Source organism: Platalea leucorodia (assembly GCF_965183815.1).
Source record: "Platalea leucorodia genome assembly, chromosome: 11".
NCBI lineage: Eukaryota > Metazoa > Chordata > Aves > Pelecaniformes > Threskiornithidae > Platalea > Platalea leucorodia.
In genome coordinates, this window is record NC_138833.1 from 16,244,936 (window position 1) to 16,267,314 (window position 22,379).

Below are 22,379 nucleotides of genomic sequence, written 5' to 3' on the forward strand. Positions count from 1 at the left end.
GCAATGACTTCAAGCTTCGGAACGTCTCTTGGGAGAAAAGAGATTTTGCACTGGAGGACAAATCAAAAACCACAGAGGCAGGAAGTGATTTGCCTAAAACCCTGTGGGAAATGAATGCAGAACCAGTCATGCACTGTAACCACAGCATCATCTTTCTACAGAGCTTCCCCACCTAATAAAATAAAAGAAGTACACAGAAAGCAGCTGGAAGAAATTGCCATTACCCCTCCTGAATTAGTTTTGCTCAGCCTAGATGGCCTAATTAGGTGGTGATTTGCCTCCAGCTGGCCCCAAAATGGCTGTGACACAAACTGTTTCACCATTTCTTCAGGATACTTTGCAGCATCTTTTCTGAGGACATGTGCAGGTTGCTTCTTATTTTAGTCTCTACGACATCCAAGTCAATCAGTGTACAGCTAATTATCACCGTGGCTATAGCCTTACTTAGGGATATAATCCCACCTCAATGGCAAGTAAATCCGTGCGTGTCATCAGCCAGCTTCTTACTGCAGGAGAGATTCTTAGTGCAAATTGCGAGGCTTGTGGAGAGGTGAAACCAGAGAGTCTGTCAGTGCCTGCAGCTCTCATTCCGGCTCCTTCAAAGGTATCTGTGTTGCAAGAAACCTGCATTCTCCTCGTGTCTCCAGCATTTCTCAGGAGTCACTTTGAGGTTATTCCTGGCTAAAATCCTTTACGATTCCTGCCCCTCCTTCAACGTGAGAACTGTGATGTCCATTCATCTCACTGAGACATGGGTGAACCATCTGCTCCTGCAAAAACAGAATACAGAAAAAAAAATTCCAACCTGATTATGGTACTGAATAATGAGCATTAAAGCATGTATTTATGACTGAGTATGCACTTCAAAACCCTGCCCTCAGGTTGAAACATTTGCAACTCTGAATTTGCAGCTTTTAATCCCAGTGGGGCTGATTCAGCCTTCCTCATCCTAAAGCTGATCTATTTAAGTCTCATCAACCTCAGGGATTGATGTGGGTAGCTTTGTGCAAGCCTGACTATAGCTGAACTGTGCAGGTAGAAAATAAAGGTTACGCAACCTGGAAAGTTTCTTAACCAATGTAACATTCAACGCAAAAACTCTCCGAATAAACACGCTTCTATCTCCGTGTGGTTTCCTACGCGTGCTTCTTTTGGAATGAGATTTCAAATCTGCGACACCATCTGCTTTATGTGGATATTAAGGATCTGACGGTGCTTTTGGAGGAGTTGGCCAACATCTCGTGTTTGCTTCAGCTGCAGTGCAGCATGTCGCAGGCCTCTTCTCTGCCGGCGCGGGTACGCCGCTGGGAACGGCGGTGCGGGCACGGGCTGGCACGACGATGCGGTGTTGGTGACGGGGATAGGTGGTGGGTGTACGTGACCAGCGTGACCACGGCTTGGTTAACGTGGCTGGGGACGGCGCTGGTTTCCGCGAGCGCTGGCCCTGGTGGGTCCTCGCTGAGGCGGCGGTGGTTTTCAATATGGGTTTACATCAATGTTCCGACTCCCTGGGTCTCTTTAACGCTTTCTATGGAAGCTTTCACTCAATAATTACAGGTGAAGTTTCACAATATACACGTAGTAGCTTGCGGGGTTACTTTTTCGGCTCCCACAAGACGCCAGGGAAGGTGCTGCCGGCCCACATCCCCCGCCGTGAGCAGAGCTGCGGCCCCCCCCCCCGCCTCTCGGTCCTCGCCGCTGCCTCCGGTCTGGCTTTGGTCGCCCTCCGGGTACCAGCGGAGCCGGCCCGCGGCGACCCCACCGCCGAGCGCTGCCCTGGGCCCGGGGCGGCCGGCGCTGCCGGCGGGACGCGGGCCCTGGCCCGTCCCCGCGGGCGGGCGGGGCGGGAGGCGGGCGCGACCGAGCGTGACGGGCGGAGGGCGGGAGCGGAGCCCGCAGCGAGGAGCGACCCGGCTGCCGCCGCCTCCGCCTCCGCAGCGCCCGTTGGGAGGCGGCCGGGCAGCGCCGCCGCCGAGCGCCCCCCGCCCCACCCCGCCCCGCCGCCCGCTCGCCCTCGCCCCGCCGAGCGCCATGGCGGCCGCGGCCGCCGAGCCCAGCAGCGGCCGGTACCAGCAGGTGAGGAGGGCAGCGGGTACGCGAGCGCCGCGGCTCCGTAGGCCGCGCCGGGGAGGACGGGGCCGGGGGCCGGGGGCCGGGCGGGGAGCCGCCGCCCCCCCCCCGCGCTGTGGGGCCGGGGGCGCCGCCGCCGCCGCCTCCCCCCACGGCCGTGCCCCGGGGGCCCGGGGCGGCGGGCGGCGCCTCAGCCCTGCCCCGAGGCCGGGCGTCTCCCGGGGCGGCGGCCGGCCTGGGCCCGGGTCGGGCCTGCGGGCGCCGCTGTCCCGCTGCGGAGAAAGGGGGAGAGCGGGGCGGTGACCGGGCCCGCGGCCTCCGGCGGCAGCAGCGCCCGGGGCGGAGGCCTCGGCTGCCCGCTGAGGCGCGGCGGGCCCCGCCGGCGGCCGGGCCGGGCTCGGGCTGCGGTGCGGTTCCCCGCCTGCTGCGGGGCCGCGCTGCCCCAGGCCTCCCCCCGCGGCCGCGCCTCTGCCCGCGCCCGGGCCCGGCCTCGGCGTGGGGCGCCCGGCGGAGCGGCCGGAGCGACCTTGTGCGGAGGGCGCGTCCCCGCCGGTCGCGCTCCCCTCTGGCCCCCGGCGATGCTGCGGGGAGGCTCCGCGGCCTCTCGGTTCCAGCCCGCGGGTCAGCGAACTTCGCGTGGGCTCCTCCCAGGAGCGAACTTGTTCCGCGCTGCCTTGAGATCAGCGTTGATTTTATTCCGTCTTTTACGCGTTGTCTCCTCTGGCTCAGATTGAAATCCCCATAGGCCAGAGACTGTCCTTAAAGATCTCCCTCGTAAATTTGGGGTTTTTCTTCCTTCCCTACCTCCTGAAGGAGAGGATGTGTTTTGTCAGGAGTATCGGCCTCACAGAAAGGGTTTGGGGTCAGCTGGGCCCCGCTCTGTGACCCGACTCCTGCTCACGCGCGTTTCTTACGTGCAGATGTGGAGACTTCATTACTTAAGGGAGAGAAATCCCTCAAGGTGGTACACAATACTCTCCTGCTTAACTGAGCTTCTTACAAGAAATCACTGTGTTATGACTTTGCCTTGGTAGCGTTTTCAGCGTGGGTGGGCTCGTGCTCTTCAGAATACGAGATGCACCTTCCCATTGGGATGGGATGTTAGTCTCACCGTGACAGCTGGAAATCTCTGTTTTTTACACACTAGAAACGTAAAAGTTAAGTAGAACTTAGGCTTTTTTTGTTCATTCAGTGCAAAACAGATGTGTTCACTTCTGAAGACAAATCTCTCTACTGTTCTCGGAAACGGCAGGTACAGATAACCAGGTCTCTTCACTAATCGCCTTTCCCATCAGAGTCCTGCCGTTGGCGCTGACCCTGACAGACCTCTTCACAAATGTCTTTTACGAAGGGATCTAGCTTCGTGTCCCATCACCTTGAGCCCGTGGAGATAGGTGACAAAATCTGCTGAAGGACGCTGTTGCATTGCTCTTCAGTGACTCTGTACCTGACCGATAAGCACAGTCCTGGTTTCCTTAAAGAGAAATGTGTAAAGCTGTCGTTTCGCCAGATCCTGCTAACACATCCGACAGACACAGAGCAGACACCGCTGTTGCTGTAGAGCGTAACTGCCTGGTGCTGCAGAGATTAGGGAGGCAGGCAGTGCCCCAAAGGATTTATACTGCTAAAGACAAACAGATAATGGAGACCCAGTGAAACAACTGGTGTAACTGGCGTGCAGAATCAGAAACTCACATATAAATATATCTACTTTTGTGTAGCTGCTTAGAAATTGCTTTTTTTCCCTTGCCCTCTGCCAGAACCCTGGTGTTCGCATTGTTGTAAAGTGTGTTATTGCTGAAGTGGCTCCTAATGCTTGTGTTGCTCCAGGAAACCCTGCAAGCTGTGGAACTAAAGATGCAGAGTTGGTATTTAGATGAAGAGGAGATGAGAAGGTGGGAGAGTCTCTCTAGCATTGAATGTGTCGATTTTTTTTTTCCACACATTGAAACTTATTGTGTGTATGAATGTACAATTAACGAAGATACCATGTGCTGACGAAGAAAGACTTGTAGTGAATTGATAACCGTAAGGGCTAGAGCTGAATACGGGATCCAGTAAGTAGAGGTAGCCTGTAGAAATTCAGAACAAGCTCGTTTAATCTTTAAGTTACTGATTATGAGGCAGTGGAAGAGAACTGAGAATTTTTAAAATTGATAATTTTTTTTTTTTGGGTGGGGAGAGGGTTGATGCATTAGTGGAGTTTGCCACGTAACTAGATGGTTCCTGTACAGCTAACTGTGATACGCTGTCCAAGCGTGCCGGGGTCGCGTAACCCCTGCTCCTGAAAGTGTTCTGGTGTATCGACCTGTGTGTGGGAGCAGCGCTGTTGAGGTGTGGGCGCTGTCTGAACGCATTAAATATTTGTAGGATTCCCTGAGTGTGTGTATTTTCATGAAAAAAAGGTGATAGTTAATGAGGATAATCTGAGGACAACAGAAATTGATAACTGAGTTGGAAGCCTGTGTGTTTCTTCTTCCGCCCTGTTCCTCAGCCCGTGCTGCCCTGCAGATGCGGGGTGGTGGGCCGTGCACCCCCAGCAGCCTCCTTCGCTGCAGACTCACAGCCTGTGTCCATTCGCTGATACCTGCAGCGTTACAGGGATGTGCAATGGCATACGATTTATTTTCTAAAGCTAACTTTCTAGCCCTTGTGCTTTGTTCAGGCATTAGATAATCTGATAAAAAATAGCCTGCGATGACGCCTTTGGATGATGTGGCAGTCTGATCTAATATACTGAGGAAGTGCAGCTCGATGAAGAATAAAGCTAAAACTCCAGAAAAAGGATGTCGGCTTCCCCCAGCCTGTTTCTATCGGGTGCACGGGCTGGGGCGGCGGGTGGGAGCCGGGCAGGGTGACGGGGGTAGACGGCTGGTTTTGGTTTCTCCTCTGCAGGCCGGGTGACAGGGCTGTGCTTGTTGGAAGTGGGAATGGGAGATGTTTGGGAGGAAGGAAGGTTGCAGCACACCCTGGTGTTGTTTTTCTGGGTGGTGCTGTGTCCCAAAAAGGGACACTGGGAGGCTGTTGTCATTTAGACTCGCCTTTGGGGAAGTTATACGGGGATGTTGTTAGGATTAGGTGGCTTAAGGCCTTTTGAGTATAGCTCCGGGATTGTGAGTTCAGTGGCAGAACTGTATTTCATCCTTAGAATAGAAACTAGCCTCTATTCTGGAAAAAATAGCCAGGCTTTTAATAGGTTTATTCACACTGTATGTTAACTGAGGCATGCTTTTTACTTGAGGCATTTGAAAATATATGTGATGTATATGAGTAATGTAAACCCACCTAGAAAACGGTGAGTGTGTTAAATAATGAAGACATATTCCTTTTTAAGTGGTATTTCTTCCTGTTCCACTTGTTGAAGGCTTACAGGGATCATGAATCACTTTGTAAGGGGAGATGTCTATGGGAAACATGAGGAAGAAAGATTTTTCCATTTGTTTGGTTTCTTTCAGTGAAATTTAGAAGAAATATATTGCTGAAGATATAATGTGAATACAGTTTAAATCCATGAAGGACCACAGTGCTTACTTAATATCTGGGAAGTCTGGAGTGAAATAGGGAGGCAGATGTCAGTTGTCACCTTGTGCTTACCTTCAGCTTGTGTTTAATTTTTCAGTTGAAATGGGCATGCAGATTGAAACTAAAAGATGAGAAAACACCATATTTTTTTAATGTCAGCAGTTAGAATTAGTGGTGTCATTGTCTATTCGTTTCCTTGGTGAGGTACTGGTAGCGTACAGAAGACGTGCTTGCTAAAGATACATGCAACTGATAAGAACGGTAAGGAAATTTCCAGGTTAGGTTGTTTTCACATTTTTTTCTTTTTTCTTCTTTGTATAAGTAGAATAGGGGGTGTCCATTGACATAACGGTAAAGATTTTAAAAAAAGTTGCAGAGTAAAGTCATGTCTGTTGCACAGCGGCCACTCTTAACGTTCTGCTGCAGCTGATGGGAGCCACGCGCTTTGTTTGAAGCTGCCCGATGTCCAGCCCAGTCTGTGTTCAGGTGACTAAGTCTCACTGGTTTGTTCTGAAACACCCGCTTCTGTAGGTAACAGTACCTGTCAGGTGAGTTGGCAAGGTTTTAGTGATTCTGCGTGAAAAAGTAATTATAGAATGAAAATAGGTTCATCTCTGAAACTCAAAGGACTTGGGAGATGCTGTGAAACAGTAGTAGTCTATCATCACGTAGCTTGTGTAACAGCAGAAAATAGCCTTGCATGCAAACTTTTAAAAAAAATATTATCTCAGGTATCGGGATTGTGTTGGACTCTTACATGGCCTTCTTTGGTGACTTTTCTCATCACTGAAAGTCAGGGGGGCTCAGTAATCCCATCTGGGAAGCAGATGTAGGAACAGTCCCTCAGGTCTTCGGCTTGTTCAGTGGCTCACAGGAGATGTGGTACCTCTTTATGTGGGCTTGGCATCGCATTTTAAAAGGAGCCATGCCCAAAGCAAGTAGCAAAAATTTTGCGTTTGTGTGAATTCTAGTTCTTTGTCATTGGTACTAATAAGAAAAATTCAATATTAAGATGTATCCATGCAATCTGTTTCTGCCTCTTGTGAGATATCCAAATTTGATATATGGTAGCACAATGGGATTTTTTTTTTTCCTTGAAGATAATTAACATTCTTCATATGGCAATAAAAGAAATGTGATATTTTCAAATGCTTAAAAGATCTGGAATTCCTTCTGTGATGTCTTAATGACCAGAAAAAAGGTTGATGTGATCCTAAATATTACGGTAGGGCCTTAGGCTTTGTTAAGTGTTTGAAATTTAATTACGGCTATCTAAGATTAAAACCTACTTCTTCTGAATTAAGACCTTGAACACTTAAATCTAAGGACAGTCTGTAGGCACAGGTTTGTGCTGGCCCAAGTGCTTGTTTACAGTCTAGCCAGACCAGTATAATTCCCTCTTTGAACACAGGCAGGGGAATTAGATCAGCATGTTTCACAGGACCGAGGTGTATTTCCATGTTGTCAAGCCATTAACTGCAGTGAGTCAGTGAGGAACAACATCCTCGTGAGCTCGGGTTGTGTTTTGGTGGACGTAAAAGACGTTTTGATTTGTGTTTTTACCTTGGTAGCTGGGAGGGTGGTTGCAAACGTACCCTTCAGGCGGCTGTTCCCGCTGGTTTCTGGTCCGTGCCCTGTGCACCCCGCTGCGTGGGTGCAGCTGTGTGCTCGCTGCGTGGCAGGGAGCTGGTCTGGCTGGAGAAGGAAAAGCATTTTTGGGGAGGGGGAGTGGAGGCATGGTTTTCAGTCCTTTATTAAAGCGAAGGAGTAGCTCAGGTTGGCAGAGACCCCCGGAGGTCGCTCCCCAGAGCTGGGCTGTGCTCAGGGCCCTGGGGAGAATCGGTTCCCTGGCGTGAGGCTTGGGCAGGAGCATCAGCACCTCCCGGTGCAGGGAGAAGCCGGAGGGAGGGTTTGCTTAGACAGCGCGACTGCCAAGCGCGTCGCCCACGAGCGGCACAGCACGCGCCGTGCCGTGCCGAGCACAGGTAGCTGGGGTAGACACGCTGTTCAGGGCTGTCAGTCTCCCTCGGTTAAATGAACTGGAAGTGCCTACGGGAGAAAACAGTTATTTGCTCATCAAGGAGAGGGCTGATGCACGTGGGTTGATTTGTCTAATAGCTTATCATTATTCCTGCTGATTAATAAGCTGATATTAAGTTACAGGAATCTGCAACAGCATTGGGCAGAAGTCAGGATTTCAAATCAGGGTACTTTTAAAGTGAAGCGTAAGTCAATAAAAATAAGTCTGTTCTCCTTCAGAGTTGGCAGAAACTTTCATTTGCTTCCAAAAGGCCAAAGATATATAAGGAGAAAAGTAAGGGGTGTTGCAACGGGAGTGAAGTGTAACCTTTTTGTGGGCAGGCTGTTGCCTTGCTGGAGTACTCTCAAATTTAGTAGTGATACACTTTTTTTTTTTTTTTTTTTAAACGTTTGGCTTGCAAAGGTTATGATTTCATTGCTCTGAAAAAATCAATCCTGTCACCTTTTTAAAAAATATTGATTCTCTTTCTGTCATTAGCCTAAATATCTGCCTTTTTGAAATCTACCGAAACCATAGTAACAACAAAAATGAGATCTGATTAGGGTTATCTTCATTCTAGGATTCCTCTGGGATTTCTGTGCAGTTCTACCTTGTGTGCCAGAACATAAGAACTGAAATGCAGTAAACATTCATAATATACTGCTGAGTTAATATATTACTGATGATATATTGCTAAGGTGAAGCTTGTAGTAATCCTGATTTAGTTATAAAGAATATTTGCACGTAGCCTAAGGACTTGGGGCAAGGGCAGGTTAAAAAAAAGATCCAAAACTGTGTCAGCAGCCTGTGTGCTCAGTTTAGAAAATTTGGAAGAATTAACAAGTATATTTATTGGAAAAGCTTTCTTCAAAGTTTATGTGGAAATATTTCAAAACGTTTTTTAAGTTTCGAACTTCAGTGCTACTGTGCTGTGTGTGCTTACACGTGGTACGTCTCAGGCAGGGGGAAGTGGCAGGCAGAGGCAATGTCTTGCTCAGAGCAAAGCTTCTGATGGTGTTTTTTTGGGAAATAAATGTCCCTGGGTCTTATCCCGTTCTGTCAGGCAACTTTCTGTTGTTTCAGCAAACCGGTGAAGAATTCACAGCCAAACTTTTGTTTTAATAACTGTATGCATGGCTGTAAAGATTGTTTTTTAATGCCACAAATACAAGAGTCATGCTTTAAAAGCTAAAATCCATCAGTGACTCGCAGAAAGAATACCCCACAGCCTCAGCAAAATAGACTTCAGCCAAACACTGCTTTCATCAGGTTCTCCGGGTTCTGAAGACTCTCAGCGGCGGCCCAAGGGCGGAATTGCCCGCAGACCCCGGTAGCGCGGCCTTCCTCCCGACGCGTGCCCGGCGCTGCACAAGGCAGCAGAAGGCGCAGGGCGAGCCAGGGTGCAGCAGTGCGGGGCCATGCAGACCTGATGACTCATTCTTCCTGTCACATGAACCCTTGCTGCTTTGCTAATAAGCACTTGGTTGAATTTTAGATGCCTGGAATCATTAAAAAGGCTGGAAGGCATTTGTGTACCTTGTCCATTAGAAGAAAAATCTGTTTTCTATAACTGTATACCTCCTACAGCCTGTAGCTCAACTTTAAAAAGTAACTACGTTTTTTGTGTCATGACCTGCTCAACTTCAAAAAGTAACTACGTTTTTTGTGTCATGACCTGGGTTGTAATGGTTTGAAGCTAGCAGTTCAGCTTGCTTTCTCCCACCCGCGGTAGTTGTAAGAGTATATATTTCTTTTTACTGTTGAAAGAAGAACATGGTAAGAATTTGAGTGGTAGGAATTAACATTATACTCAACTGTATATGTCCTCTTTTGTTTGATCTCTTGTGTTGTTGTCACATCTAGTGCTTTCCTTCCCCCCTTCCTTGGTGATTGTACTTTCAGGTTGTATGTGTCTTCTTTCTTAGAAACATCAGGGTTTTAATTTCTGCCACCCCCTCACTAAGGAGAGCAGGTAATGCAGGGCGTGCAGTATCCAGAGCGTCCCTCGTGTGTCGGAGCCTTTCCTCCTTCTGATAGACTAGGTCTTGTATAGGCAGAAGAAAAAAAACATGTAGAAGTATTGAATTTTCACGGATAGACTGAAAACAAGCATGGTGGAGCATTTTCTGAAAATTCATAGACTACAGAGCTGGAAGAGACTGAATCAACTAGTTTGCATTTTACTGGATTATCCCTTACTTGCCCCTCTCATGCTGTGTGCGGGCTGCTCTTGAATTTCTGCAGCAGTGCTCGCTTTTTTAAGTTTTTTTTTTTTAAAGCTTATTTTAATAGGCAATTACCTCACAAGTTAGTTTGCATTTTCTTCTAATGACTGAACTCCATGGGGTTTATAAAATAAGGTGTTTTTGTTTCTTGGTAAGGGCTCATGCTGAGTTAGCTGGTTTGAAAAAGATGAAGATGCATTGCTGTGGTAGGAGCTGCTGCAGCTTATCGTGTTAATTGCTTGGCACCCTGAGGCTAATTAAAGCTGCAGCCATGGAGGCAGGTACCTGCCACCTCCGCCCCGTGTGCCCCGTGGCCTCGCTCCCGGGGCGCGGAGAGGGATTGATTTGGTGTGGGTTCACATCTGGCCAGGGGCCAGCATTTTGGATGTCTCCTGCTGACAGCCACAGCGTCGGTGCCAGGAGGTGTTCTTGGTGTAATACGGATTACGTTTTCATCTGGATCACTTAATTTCTCCTTCTTCAGGGAAGTGGTTCAGCTTTGTGCCACGTGTGGAGTTCTTACCCAGAAAGCTTGGGGCTGACCAGCTCCCTCTTTATTTCTACCTCTCCTGTCTAGAAAATGTGAATGGGGAGAGGATGGAGGCTCGTGTACAAGGTGATCTTCATCTGATGGTGAAAGAGTCCTGTTTCTGTGCTGGTCTTTTGTTTTGGTACAGCTGGTCTGGGTGACAGTGCTGCTGAATTTTTCCTAGTGTTTCCCAGTGCCATTTCTTTCCATTTCCCCGTCTGCCGACCCCTTGGACCTGCCAGCAGAACTGCTCGTGTCATCGCCTGCTAAACCCAAGTAATTTAAACCTTACTAGGCTAAACTCCTTTAACAGCACATGTGTTTAAAATCTTTTTGACGTAACTGGTGTCGGGGAGCTACGACACATCAGCTATGCTGGCAGGGTCGGGGGGACGGCAGCCTCTGCGCCAAGGAGGTGGAAAGCCGGCAGAGACATTGTGACTGGCCTCAGTGCAGTGAATGACTGACTTGCAGTCAGGTGGCCAAGAGGGCCAATGGCATCCTGGCTTGTATCAGGAATAGTGTGGCCAGCAGGACCAGGGAGGTGATGGTGCCCCTGTACTCAGCACTGGTGAGGCCGCACCTCGAGTGCTGTGTTCAGTGTTGGGCCCCTCACTACAAGAAGGACATGGAGGTGCTGGAGCGTGGCCAGAGAAGGGCAGTGAGGCTGGTGATGGGTCTGGAGCACAAGTCTTAGGAGGAGCGGCTGGGGGAGCTGGGGGTGTTCAGCCTGGAGAAGAGGAGGCTGAGGGGAGCCCTTATTGCTCTCTACAACTGCCTGAAAGGAGGCTGTAGTGAGGTGGGGGTCGGTCTCTTCTCCCCAGTAACAAGCGATAGGACAAGAAGAAACGGCCTCATGTTGCGCCAGGGCAGGCTTAGGTTGGATATTAGGAAAAATTTCTTCACTGAAAGGGCAGTCAAGCATTGGAACAGGCTGCCCAGGGCAGGGGTTGAGTCTCCATCCCTGGAGGTATTTAGAATACATGTAGATGTGGTGCTTAGGGACATGGTTTAGTGGTGGGCTTGGCACTGCTGGGTTAATGGTTGGACTCGATGATCTTAAGGGTCTTTTCCAACCTTAATGATTCTATGATTCTACTCGTTGTGTGCATGCTCACGGTTCTGCAGCTGATAGAGGTGTGCAGCTGTCTGGTTAATGGCAGAGAAGATAAAACAATCCACGCTCTTCTCAGTGAGCTTGTAGGACTCGGATGTCTCACAGCTCAGACATGCAGCTGTGGTTTGGGTCAAATGTCCAATGAATTGCACTTAAAACATCTGAAAAAGTTTTGGCTTTGACTTCCATAGAGGACGTGGATGCAGTCTGATCTTTGATCTTAGGCAGCAAAAGGAATAAAAACCCAAGACGCAGAACAGTTACGTATAAAACAAGACCTTCATCTAGAAGTGTGAGCTGATTTTTTTTTTTTTTTCCCTTTCCTGATAAGACACACAAGTAAAATAAGAACATATCCCTACCCCCCCTGCATTAAATGCTTGGGAAGGACTTGAATGGCAACATGTCTCTCCAAAGAAAAGAAAGAAAAATGTCATGGATGGCATCAAGAGCATTAGCAGAGGTGTGCAGAAGGGATAATTCAAGAACATGTTAAGGAAGAAGTTGCAGGGTTGCTGTTGTTTAGTGGTGATTACAGAAGAGGGTAGTACCTCTCTGTTCAGGCACGTAGTTCAGTCCCAAGGTGCTTTTTTGAAATGAGTTGTCTTTCTGCGTAAAACCTCAGTTTCTTTGTTGATGAGATTATAAGAAATGGAAAGAAGAAAAAAAATTAGATGGCAGCTGATTTATAAATTCCTTTCTGGTGCGTTCTGCTTTGAATGTTTCTGACCTGGTATTGTCAGCTTCTCTGATCAAAGCCTGCGTTTGCATACCAGCTTCATGTAAGTGACACTGTATATTTGATAAGCTGTATGGTTATTTATACAGAGCCTGTGGGAAGCACAGTGCACAAAATAAACTCTTGCCTTTTCAGTCATACGGTGTGAAAGGTTGAAGGGAAATGGCAAGATTCATACTTATATGCATCATTATGTAATGTATCCATGAAAAAAACCCCTTCCTTAGCAAAGCCGCAGGCAGCAATGGAGCCTTTTGTTGGGTGTCTCCTGCTATTTCCTCAACTAAAACAGATGCAACTGCAGCTCCTAAGCAGTGGGAGCTGAGGAAGTGCCAGGGAAATGGAAAGGTACTGGAAAGATGTATGCTGTGCTTTGTCGAAGTCCAGGTGTGTGAGGATGCGATTTAAAAACACATTAAAAGTGAGATGGCATATTGATTGTTTCAAGTGGGAGTGCTTCGGAGGGAAGCTGAGCAGCTGCTCGAACGTCCCGTGGTGCCGTAGAGCAGTGTTCTTCCAGAAGAGTCTGTTGTGTGCAATTAAAACTACAGGGGTAATTTCACAGACCTTGAGAAACCCCGTTAACCTCTCTTGTGTGTGGGTCTGTTCAGCTGCAGAATGAAGAGGAGCCAGGTGAGACCGCATCAGTGGTGAATGATGCCCCTCCGCCTTACAGCAGCATTTCTGCGGAGAATACAGGTAAATTTAACCGAAATGAAATAGCTAGGTTTCTTCTGTTGCTCTGTCTTACCTCCTTAATTGTTCTCCTTATTGATGGATGGCATTGCAGCGTCCTTACTAAGGCTGCAAAGGATCAGAATTGATCCAAAGAGACTATTGTTACTTGTGGTTTAGAAGATGCATTTTGGCTACAGGCTACATTCATCTGATGTCATCCCATCAAGTGGTGTTCAAGTTACATTTCACAGTGTTCTTAGTAGATTGAAGACAGTTAAAATCAAAGTGCTGTGAGGATTTGTGGTTCCCCTCTCATTATTTGGCATTTGGATGATGCTGTCCTCCTTCCAAAAAGGACTTGTTACTTAAAAGGGATTAAAGAATTCACTCTTTCTGCAGTTTTCAGTAACTAAGGACTTGGTCATAAGGGTTACACTTCTTCTGAATCATCATACTGTCATGTACCTCGCTAATAGCTTTTAGCAAAACAGCTTGTTTTGTGTTGGTTATATATCAGAGTACGTTGGCTTAGGTAAATCATCTCATTTTTTTTCCCTCTAGAACTTTCACAGTCAATTGTTCAAATAAGATTTGTGAATCAAATGCTACATACTGTCAGTCTCTCGAACAGCTGGCCAGCTTTGGATAGAGGTTTGAATATTGTGTTTCTCACGCTGCCTATCGAGTGTCCTGCCTTGACACACTGACCATAAAGATCTCCCATTAGTTCTGGTTCCTTAGTGTGTCTCAGCGACTGGGGCTGAGAAATGCTATGTTTGATTTTTGTTCCAATCCCTTTCCCCTCCATCAGAAAACAATTTGGAGTCTCTGTGGAAAAATTGGTCACCAGTGGCCTGAGGCTTGCAGTGATCCTTCTTTGACTCACTCAAACCACTTGGACTTGAAAATATGACTGCTTCTGTTTATTGAAAGTCAGGAGTGACACAGCATGCATCATTGTTTTAAAAATAAGTACAGCCAGGCGTGTTAGTGCTCTGCATATTACTTTATATTAGATAAGGTGCTCCTGTGTTTTTCACTTTCTGTTTTGGGATGGCAAGAGGCTAGAAGGGTGGGGAAGGGACAGGAGGGGCAGGCTTCAACGGTCTGGGATATTGGGGTCTTTCGAAGTCATCTGAAATGCTTCTCATTCCCAACACGGTGTTCTTAAGGAACTGACAAATTACCTTCTATATGACTTCTTTTTCTTTTGCAGCTTATTTTGATTACAAGGATGAGTCAGGATTTCCTAAGCCTCCATCTTACAACGTGGCCACAACACTGCCTAGTTATGATGAGGCAGAGAGAACCAAGGCTGAAGCCACAATTCCCTTGGTTCCTGGAAGGGTGAGTACGCTTGGCTGGCTGTGTCCCCTTCACATTTCATCTGTAGAATTTCTGGCTTAACTCCTGCTGATCAAGAGTCATAACTTTTTTTTTTTTTTTTTTAAAAGCTTTCTGGGATGGTGATATTACACACTCCCAAGAGTTCTGTGGCTAAGTTTTTTTTTTTTTTTTTTTTTAATTTTTTTTATTTTCCTCTGGGTGGCTATGATGATGTAAGACATCTCAGTAATGCCAGCATGTGCTATCCAGATTAGTTTGGCAAGCTGACAGAGGAACTGTACTGTATCTGTGTTCACTGTCACTGTTTTTTTGGTTTTTGTTTTTCTTTTTTTTTTTTTTAAAAGATTTAGGATTAATTGTTCAGCCATCTAGCATATCTACCCTTGATACTCTTGCTGCTTATTTGGTTGACTTTTCCAGAGGTCAGTGTGGCTGATACAAGGATGATAAAGCCATTCTGTCAGAACAATCATTTTTTCATTTTTTATTTCTTTTTGTTTTTTTCAACATTATCGCTTGTTCGGCCTCTTCCTCCACCCCTGCTAGCATTAGATGTCCACTGCTCATTATACTTCTTCACAGAAGCTAAATTCATCGCTGAGATGATAAGTTTAATTTTTTTTTTATGAGTAAGGGAATTCTTTACAGTGAGAACAAGAACGTGATGGATCTTGACTATCTAAAAAAAACAATACTGCCAATGACTTAATATTTCATGCCCTGCATCATCTCAGGATGAGAAGCAGGAATTTTTCCTGCTTGCATTTGTAGCCTTTTGAGATTTAGGATTCCACCCACCGCCCCACGGGGGGCTTTCCTTAAAAGTAAACGAAGCATTTTGTATCCCTCCATTGTACACTGCTTTTTGAGGGCTATACAATTTGCTGGCCCTTTCTTGAAGAGCCACATGCAGAACTGGGATTGTTGTATGGACTGGAATGACTTAAATCCACCCACGTCTTGTCTCCCTTTGATTTACAGGATGACGACTTTGTGACACGGGATGACTTTGACGACACCGATCAGCTGAGGATAGGAAATGATGGCATTTTCATGCTGACTTTCTTCAGTAAGTACATGATGGAGCTTACTTTTTTTCAGGCAGCAACCCAAAATAGCTAGAGTTATTTTCACACTTATGTTTATGTAGCACCAGGAAAAACCTATGTGCAAGAGTTTTATGTTTTTTTTTTTTATTTTTCCTTGGAATATAAAGAGGTCTTGACCTGCTGCTTTTCTCCTGCTTTCTCAGTGGCATTCCTCTTCAACTGGATTGGATTTTTCCTGTCTTTCTGTCTGACTACTTCAGCTGCAGGACGATATGGGGCCATTTCTGGGTTTGGTCTGTCTCTTATTAAGTGGATCCTTATTGTCAGGGTAAGTTGTGTAGTGCAAAAACATGTACACAGACGCTGGTACTCTTTTTCCCTAGCTTGTTTTTCTCTTACTTATGCTGAAGTTAGTTATAAATTTAGCTTTTTATAATGAAATAGATTTTGAGCCCCTTATTCACTGACAACAGAGCTTTTTCATCTTTCTGTCCTGCTTATATGCTGGAATTATTATTGTAATAAAAGAGAATAAAGATTGCACACCCAAGTGTGGCGTTCTTCAGCAGAGCCACTGTATTGCATCAAAATGTTTGTGTGTTGCGCAGTAACAATGATCTGATCTTTGTAAAACGTTTATCCAGATAAAGCAAGCCCTGCCGTCAGCATAGGGATGCTTCTCTGCAGTATGATGTTCCTTAGGTGCTCCTCTGAAAAAAAAAAAAAGTCTCTAAAATGTGGGATAGCCGTGAGCATGCCTGATGATGAGGGGGAAACAGGGACTGGAAAATTAGGCAGTGTGAGGTTTGCTTTTCGCTGGAGGAAGAAGAGGCAGCCACCGCTTTGTCACATGGATGGGAGAAGCCCGCTGGTGCCCTCTGGTGTGATGTGCCTGCGGCACAAGCAGCAGGGGATCAGGAGGAAGCACACTCTTCTGTTTTGTTTTATTTCCATATAAACTCTGGGCATACCCAGGCTGTTAAAACATCCACTGGGCTCCCCTCCACCAGATCACACAGGGAGAGGAAGGGGGTGACTGATCAGAACTGGTTTGTATTATGGGAGCCTGGATGCCCCCTGCTGAGCACAGACCTCTGCCTACAGTAAGGCTGACGTAGTATTTTTAACACTCGGAGGGGGAGAAAGACAAACCTTTCTGGAAAAACCAAAAAGGATATAGATGTGCTGATGCTGGAAGGAATGTTAAAAAAAAAAAAAAAGGACAAACTATTTTTTGGAGTGACTGGGAGAAAATATCAGAGAAGCTTTATTTGGAGCCCATGAAAAGAAGGTGTCTGTGAAAATGGCATGCAGACATCCCAGGCCAAATTTTGAATTTCAAGCAAAAAATCTTATTAGCTGTGCTTAAGTAAAGTAGAAAGCATTAGTATTAGGGCTGTCACTTCATACCTAATCTCTTTGGGCTAGAAATTGTAATTTGTAAATACAGCATCTGTTAACTTTTTCTATAGAAAGTTAAGATTTTTTGGGGTGATCTTGTAACAGTGGTGTTAAGAACTATTTGCTGGATTAAGATGTGTGACAGAAACAAGTGACCTTGACTGTGGATTTGACTTAAACTTTGATAACAAGCTTACCTTTTGTTAGGTTTTTAAACGTGAATAGAATGAAAACAAAAAAATTATACTGTATTTACCACTGACAGAGTGAACTTCAATGCTCAAATAGTGTCGGTGCCTTTCATTCAATAGGCGGTAATTTTCCCAATAGAAAATCTTGTCAGAGGGTTCCATGGGTCTGGGATTTCTTTGTCAACTGTACTTTTGTTTGCTATGTTATCCAACCTTACAGTCTAATTAGCGTGATGCACTGCTGCAAACCCGGTCTTCGCTTTTGGAAACTGCAGCTGTGGTTTATAAGCGTCAAAGATGTCAGGGAAAATAGGCGTATTTGCTCAGTAGTGTCTTTCTGCTCCACTGATTGCAAGAGTTTGTGGCTGGGGTTTGAACCTGTTCCATTCCCCTTGGTTACAGTTGGTCTGATGTGTGTAGAAAAACCTTAAATGAAAGTTCATGGAGGTAGCTTGTTCCCTGCAGTCTGTGCAGTTGATGAAATGTGGCATTCTACAAGCTCTCTTGTATGCAGCGGGCTTGATCTGGTTATTGCTGAAATTGGTGAGACTAGATTTGGGTTCAGAAACTGCCGTACGCTCTAACTTGTTTTGTTTCTTCCCCCCCACCTCCAGTTCTCCACCTATTTTCCTGGTTACTTTGATGGCCAATATTGGCTTTGGTGGGTCTTCCTTGTACTAGGTGAGTGTTTGTTCTGGGGGGAAGAGGGAATGCACGCTTAAAAATCTGTGAACTGCAATTAGGGCTTTTGTGAGCATAGCTTTACTGGCTATTAAAATATGTGCGTATAGATGTAAAACTGAAATGTAACCCTCGGAGTACTCCTCCTCTTACTGAATGCCTTCTACATTTTAAAGGTACACATGAACACTGTCCTTCTGTTGTCATTTCTTGGTGGCAGCATCCGATTTATCATCCAGAAGGAGTAAAGAAGAGAGCAATGCTTGTCTTCATAGTAACTGATGTTGTATCTGTTCTTAGATCTTAAATGGCAGAGTGGGTTGTGGTCGTTCCTTTTTTCCTTTTTTCCCCTCCTTTGGAAGTGACTGGATCTCATTTGGAGTCAAAACTTTTGTGTTTGGCTAAGGAAAGTTTGGTTCTGAGATTGCCTGAAATTGAAAGATCAGATGTCACTGATACCAAAAAAATTCTTGTATTAAATCAGCTATTGTGCATCCCAGCAACTTAGTTCCCTCCATACTAGTAACGGTGAGTTGAACTGCTCCCTCTCTAATTGAAGAAGCAACGCCTGTGTTAACTGGACAAATGTGTTTCTTCCATCTAGGTTTTCTGCTGTTTCTCAGAGGATTTATTAATTATGCAAAGGTTAGGAAGATGCCAGATACTTTTTCCACTCTCCCCAGAACCAGAGTTCTCTTTATTTACTAAAGGTAAACTTTCTGTTTTCCTGAATTTGCTCTGTTTTGTTTTTAACTCTATTTAGTGACTCTTTTAGGCTAGACTTTTCTTTGCCTGAATATTTTTGGAACACAAGGCAGCAGAAAACAGTTGCTTCTTGGTATCCTATATACCGCTCCTGTTTCTGCAGAGTGCAGACTGACTTGGTGGGGAGCAGAGGAATACTTGACATTTCTTCCTGAGTTTCTGCTTTGAAATTGTATATTCATGAGATTGCATAACTTGAATTGTAAGAACAAAATCTCTGCCCCTTGGTATTGCACTGTATTTGGCAGGTGTGTCTTTCAGAATAATTAGCATGCCTGAAACACATGGTATGTCCTAAACATGAGTAATGGTCACAAAAGGTTTTTAGAAGATTGTGCCAGTGTCTTTGGCTTATGTCCCAGAAAGAACAATTTGTCTGAATTTTGCGTGCTGTTTGAATTTTCTGCCAAGTTCCTGAAGAAATTAAACTCTTGCACACCTTTGCTCTTTAAAAACCCCTCCCACATACTTGAGGATACTGTCCTGCCTGAACATATTTCAAAAACCTTAATGCCTAAAAGTCTTTTGCCTTAACGTTGCTGCCTTCTGAATGGGACTTTAAAGAAGGAGGCTTAAGTAGTTGAACCCTTGTAGCATAATTTCCTGCGTACAGCAGATAATGGCCTTGCATTAACTGTCCCTCCCTGAGGGGACGGAAATCCTGTAATAGGTTGCTTCCCAGATGGTGAGAGCAACATGATGCTCCCTTTAGAAATATCATCATAACACTAGATTTCCCCAGGACAGGGTTGAAGCAATTGCAGCTGGGACAGCGGTATACAGAAACCAAACAAACCCCAGCTTTACATTGGGGGTCATTAAATTGTTCAGATTTTAAAACCGAGGCTTGATTTTTTCCAAATGCACTTTCCTTTTATTAGAAACTGCAAATTGCCTAAGATTCTGCTTTGTTTCTAGTCTGTAATGAGAACATGCTACACAAAACGAGCGTTGTGCAGTGTTTTCCAGCTTGAGTTTTCCACTGGTGATAGTGTGTAAAAATAGTTCAGTCAATTAAGTGTTTCAGTTCTGTTTAACAAAGTTACGGTTTATGACCTCCTCCAGGATTTGTAATATCCTCTCAAATTCCTGCTGAGTCACCAGAGGGTTTATTTCCCCCAGTTGTATGGTCATGTAGTGTGAGCGTTTAAGCATCAGCTTTATCATCTGTAGTTTGTTCTCACCAAACCATTTTTTTTATTTGCTTCTTTACTGAAACTTAATTTTTCATTTATTAAAGGAACTGTGTGGTTTCTTGTTGCACAGGCTTTTCCTATGTTTAGAATTTGAAATTAGAATTTTAGAAACCTTGCTTGACTCCTTGCTTGTGAGGATGGCGGTGTAGAGGTTTTTTTAATTTTTATTTATTTGTTTATTTTTTGGTCATTCTAGAGCTTTCAGACAGCACTCTCTCTTTTAGATATATTGAGATAAATGTCCAGAATAATTTCTAAATATTACAACTTTGACACTTCCCCTGAAAATAAATCTTTAATCCTGAATTCTGAGCAGGGAAACCACGATAGACTTGGATTTTCAGTGTATTATTGTTCTTAAGATTAGATTTTCTCTGTAGGGCATGATGAAAAGGGCATGGTGAATGATCATTTTCATTTCAGAGCAGGGGTAATTTTTAGAAAATTAGGAGGGGAGGAGGAGAGGAATAATTAGTGCAAACCAGAAAATAATAACTGGTGAAAATGAATCTAATCGAGAGCTTGGTGTTTACTGTTCAGTCCGTGTGTGCTAGTAATGGACATCATCCTTGGCAGTATCTCGGCAGAGATCTGTTGGATCTCAGGTGTAAATGGCTCTGGCCAGCACGGCTGGAATAGACAATTTGAGAGCCGCTGTCCCTGTCGTACCAGGACACTTCATATAAAGATACAAAAGTCATAATCAACCTGGGTGGGTGCAGCAACTAAAGACCAAGTCAAATTTTGTTCTCATAGTGCAAATGCAGTGTGATTTCATACACCTGTATGTTTTTATGCCAGTGTTATTGTCTGATTTGGTGTCTGTTTTCCCCTAAGGAATTTTAACTCTTCAGAACTGTAAAATATGCACAAAACTACTGAGCGTTTTGCTGGAGTCACATCATTGTGTACTGAGATATTTTATAAGCCTTCAGACATCCTGCACTCTTTGTGAACTACATCCTTCTGTAATCCAAAATAACAATCTAACTATAGTTTCCATATTCGATATCCGACAGATGTTTTCTGGCAAATGTCTTCCTGCGTTAGTGAATTCTCCCTCAAGAAGCAACAGGACACCTGCAGGAAGTGAATCAAGACTCTGGAGCAGAAGAAAAAATAATCACCTGCTTTAAAATAAATAAATAAAAGTACTGTTGGAAAAAGAAAGAGGAGAAGCATTTCTTTCTATTTGTTTCTAGGTGTAAAATTTTAATAATTAAGGCAGAATTCTGTAATCATTGAATCATTAGTGGCTAATGTTTGAAAAAGCTATTGCAGTCGAGTCTGTGACGTGCTAATAAAGCCTTACATAGATAGTTTCTGTAGTGATTTCGGTAGCATGAGCCTGCCCCCGGAGCCAGCAGGGGACAGGCTTGCTTTATTTCCTCCTCCATCCTGGGAGCGGGTTTGGACTCTGGTCTGTCCTGGACCGCGGGCGGAATGCTGACGGCCGAAGGGATGATCCCAAAAGCTGAAGGGATGGCATTGCTATGGTTAAATCCAACAGCACCCGTGCTGTCTGGGGCCGAAAGGAAAAAGGGGTCTGTGCGGTACGGATTCTTGAGGTGTAGTTGGGAGAGAGTATTATTTTGAAGGTGGCACAAGTATTAATTTTTTTAATAGTCTATATTCTCAATGTTGTAGTATACTTTACTTTCATACTACCTACTTTTTGGACTACATAGGGATTTTCACGGTACACATTGGTAGTGTAAAAATGAAAGATCACGTTGCAACTTTGTATAAAAAATTACCTTGCAAAACAAAGGCCTTTTTTTTTTTCTTTGGCTTGGGACTTTTGAGACAATTCCTAACATACCTGTAATTCTTGCTTTTATAATTTGTGTTAGCAGAGACTATGATGCGTTATAAATGTAGATTTAATGTGCACTTTTGTGCTTTCTGCCAAGTGGTAATTCACTTTGGAGTTTTACTATGTTCAAACTGTAAATATAGCAGAACATTAATAAATGTCACTTATGTAGCAATTTTTTGCTGTAGAACGGTGTTTAATTTAGTTTCTATGCTTTATTGCACCCAGTTATTGATTACAAATGCAGATTATCTGTGGAAATTTCATTACTTGTCCACAGAAGGTGTAACACAAATCTCCACTTCGAGGGGTCTGCCTTCCTTTCTGTAACCAGGTTTTCAGACCCTGAGGCAGTCTTCGATGCCAGCCTGGCAGCTCAGGAGACGGCGATGCCATACGTTTTTGGGGGTGTGTTGGGTTTTTCTTAGTCTGACACACGCAACTTCTCCGCCTCGTGAAAGGGTTTGTTCGTGGTTTTGGTTGATGGCTGAGCTTCTCGCATGTATAGTCCTCACAAACAAGCAGTTGGGGCTGACAGAGACAGATGGAGGTTACACAGAGACTTCCTTTTTAAACAAGAATAAGGGTACACAGAGAGAATTATTAAGTTTATCCTGCAAGGCAAAATCTGCAGCATTAAGGAACTCTGAATCCCATTTGCCCAAACTTGGTAGATCAGCCTTGTGTTTACTCTCTTGGCATCTGGGCCTTATTTGGTCTTGTATATTCAGAGAACTGGAATATTTGGCATTCCTCTTTCTCTTCGTTCGGTGGCCTGAAGCTGCAGACACCTAGAGCTCAATCATTCCTCTGCAGACCGCGGTTCTGGGAGCGCAGGCGAGGGATGTGCTGCCGAAAGCGGGTGGGTGATGGGGTCTGGAGGAACCCACCTTTGTGTTCGCCGTGGGTTAACACCGACTCCGAGCTCAAATAATTATTGTGGGTCTGTGACAGCTCAGCCACTTTACACCACGTAAGTGGCCGGTCTGTGGCCATCTGCAGGGACCAAATAAATACCTTTGGCCTTTCTGCC

General features: G+C 45.2%; 1 protein-coding gene across 1 annotated transcript; it reads left to right on the forward strand.

Annotated features, from left to right (window-relative positions):
* Positions 1–1,921: 1,921 nt before the first annotated feature.
* NDFIP1 (Nedd4 family interacting protein 1) lies at positions 1,922–21,515 on the forward strand. The gene is made up of 8 exons (XM_082323939.1): positions 1,922–2,076; positions 12,834–12,921; positions 14,117–14,247; positions 15,229–15,316; positions 15,500–15,624; positions 17,503–17,569; positions 18,174–18,279; positions 20,550–21,515. The coding sequence occupies exons 1-7, from the start codon at positions 2,032–2,034 to the stop codon at positions 18,275–18,277; spliced, it is 648 nt and encodes a 215-aa protein (XP_082180065.1). The 5' UTR covers positions 1,922–2,031; the 3' UTR covers positions 18,278–18,279; positions 20,550–21,515.
* Positions 21,516–22,379: the final 864 nt, after the last annotated feature.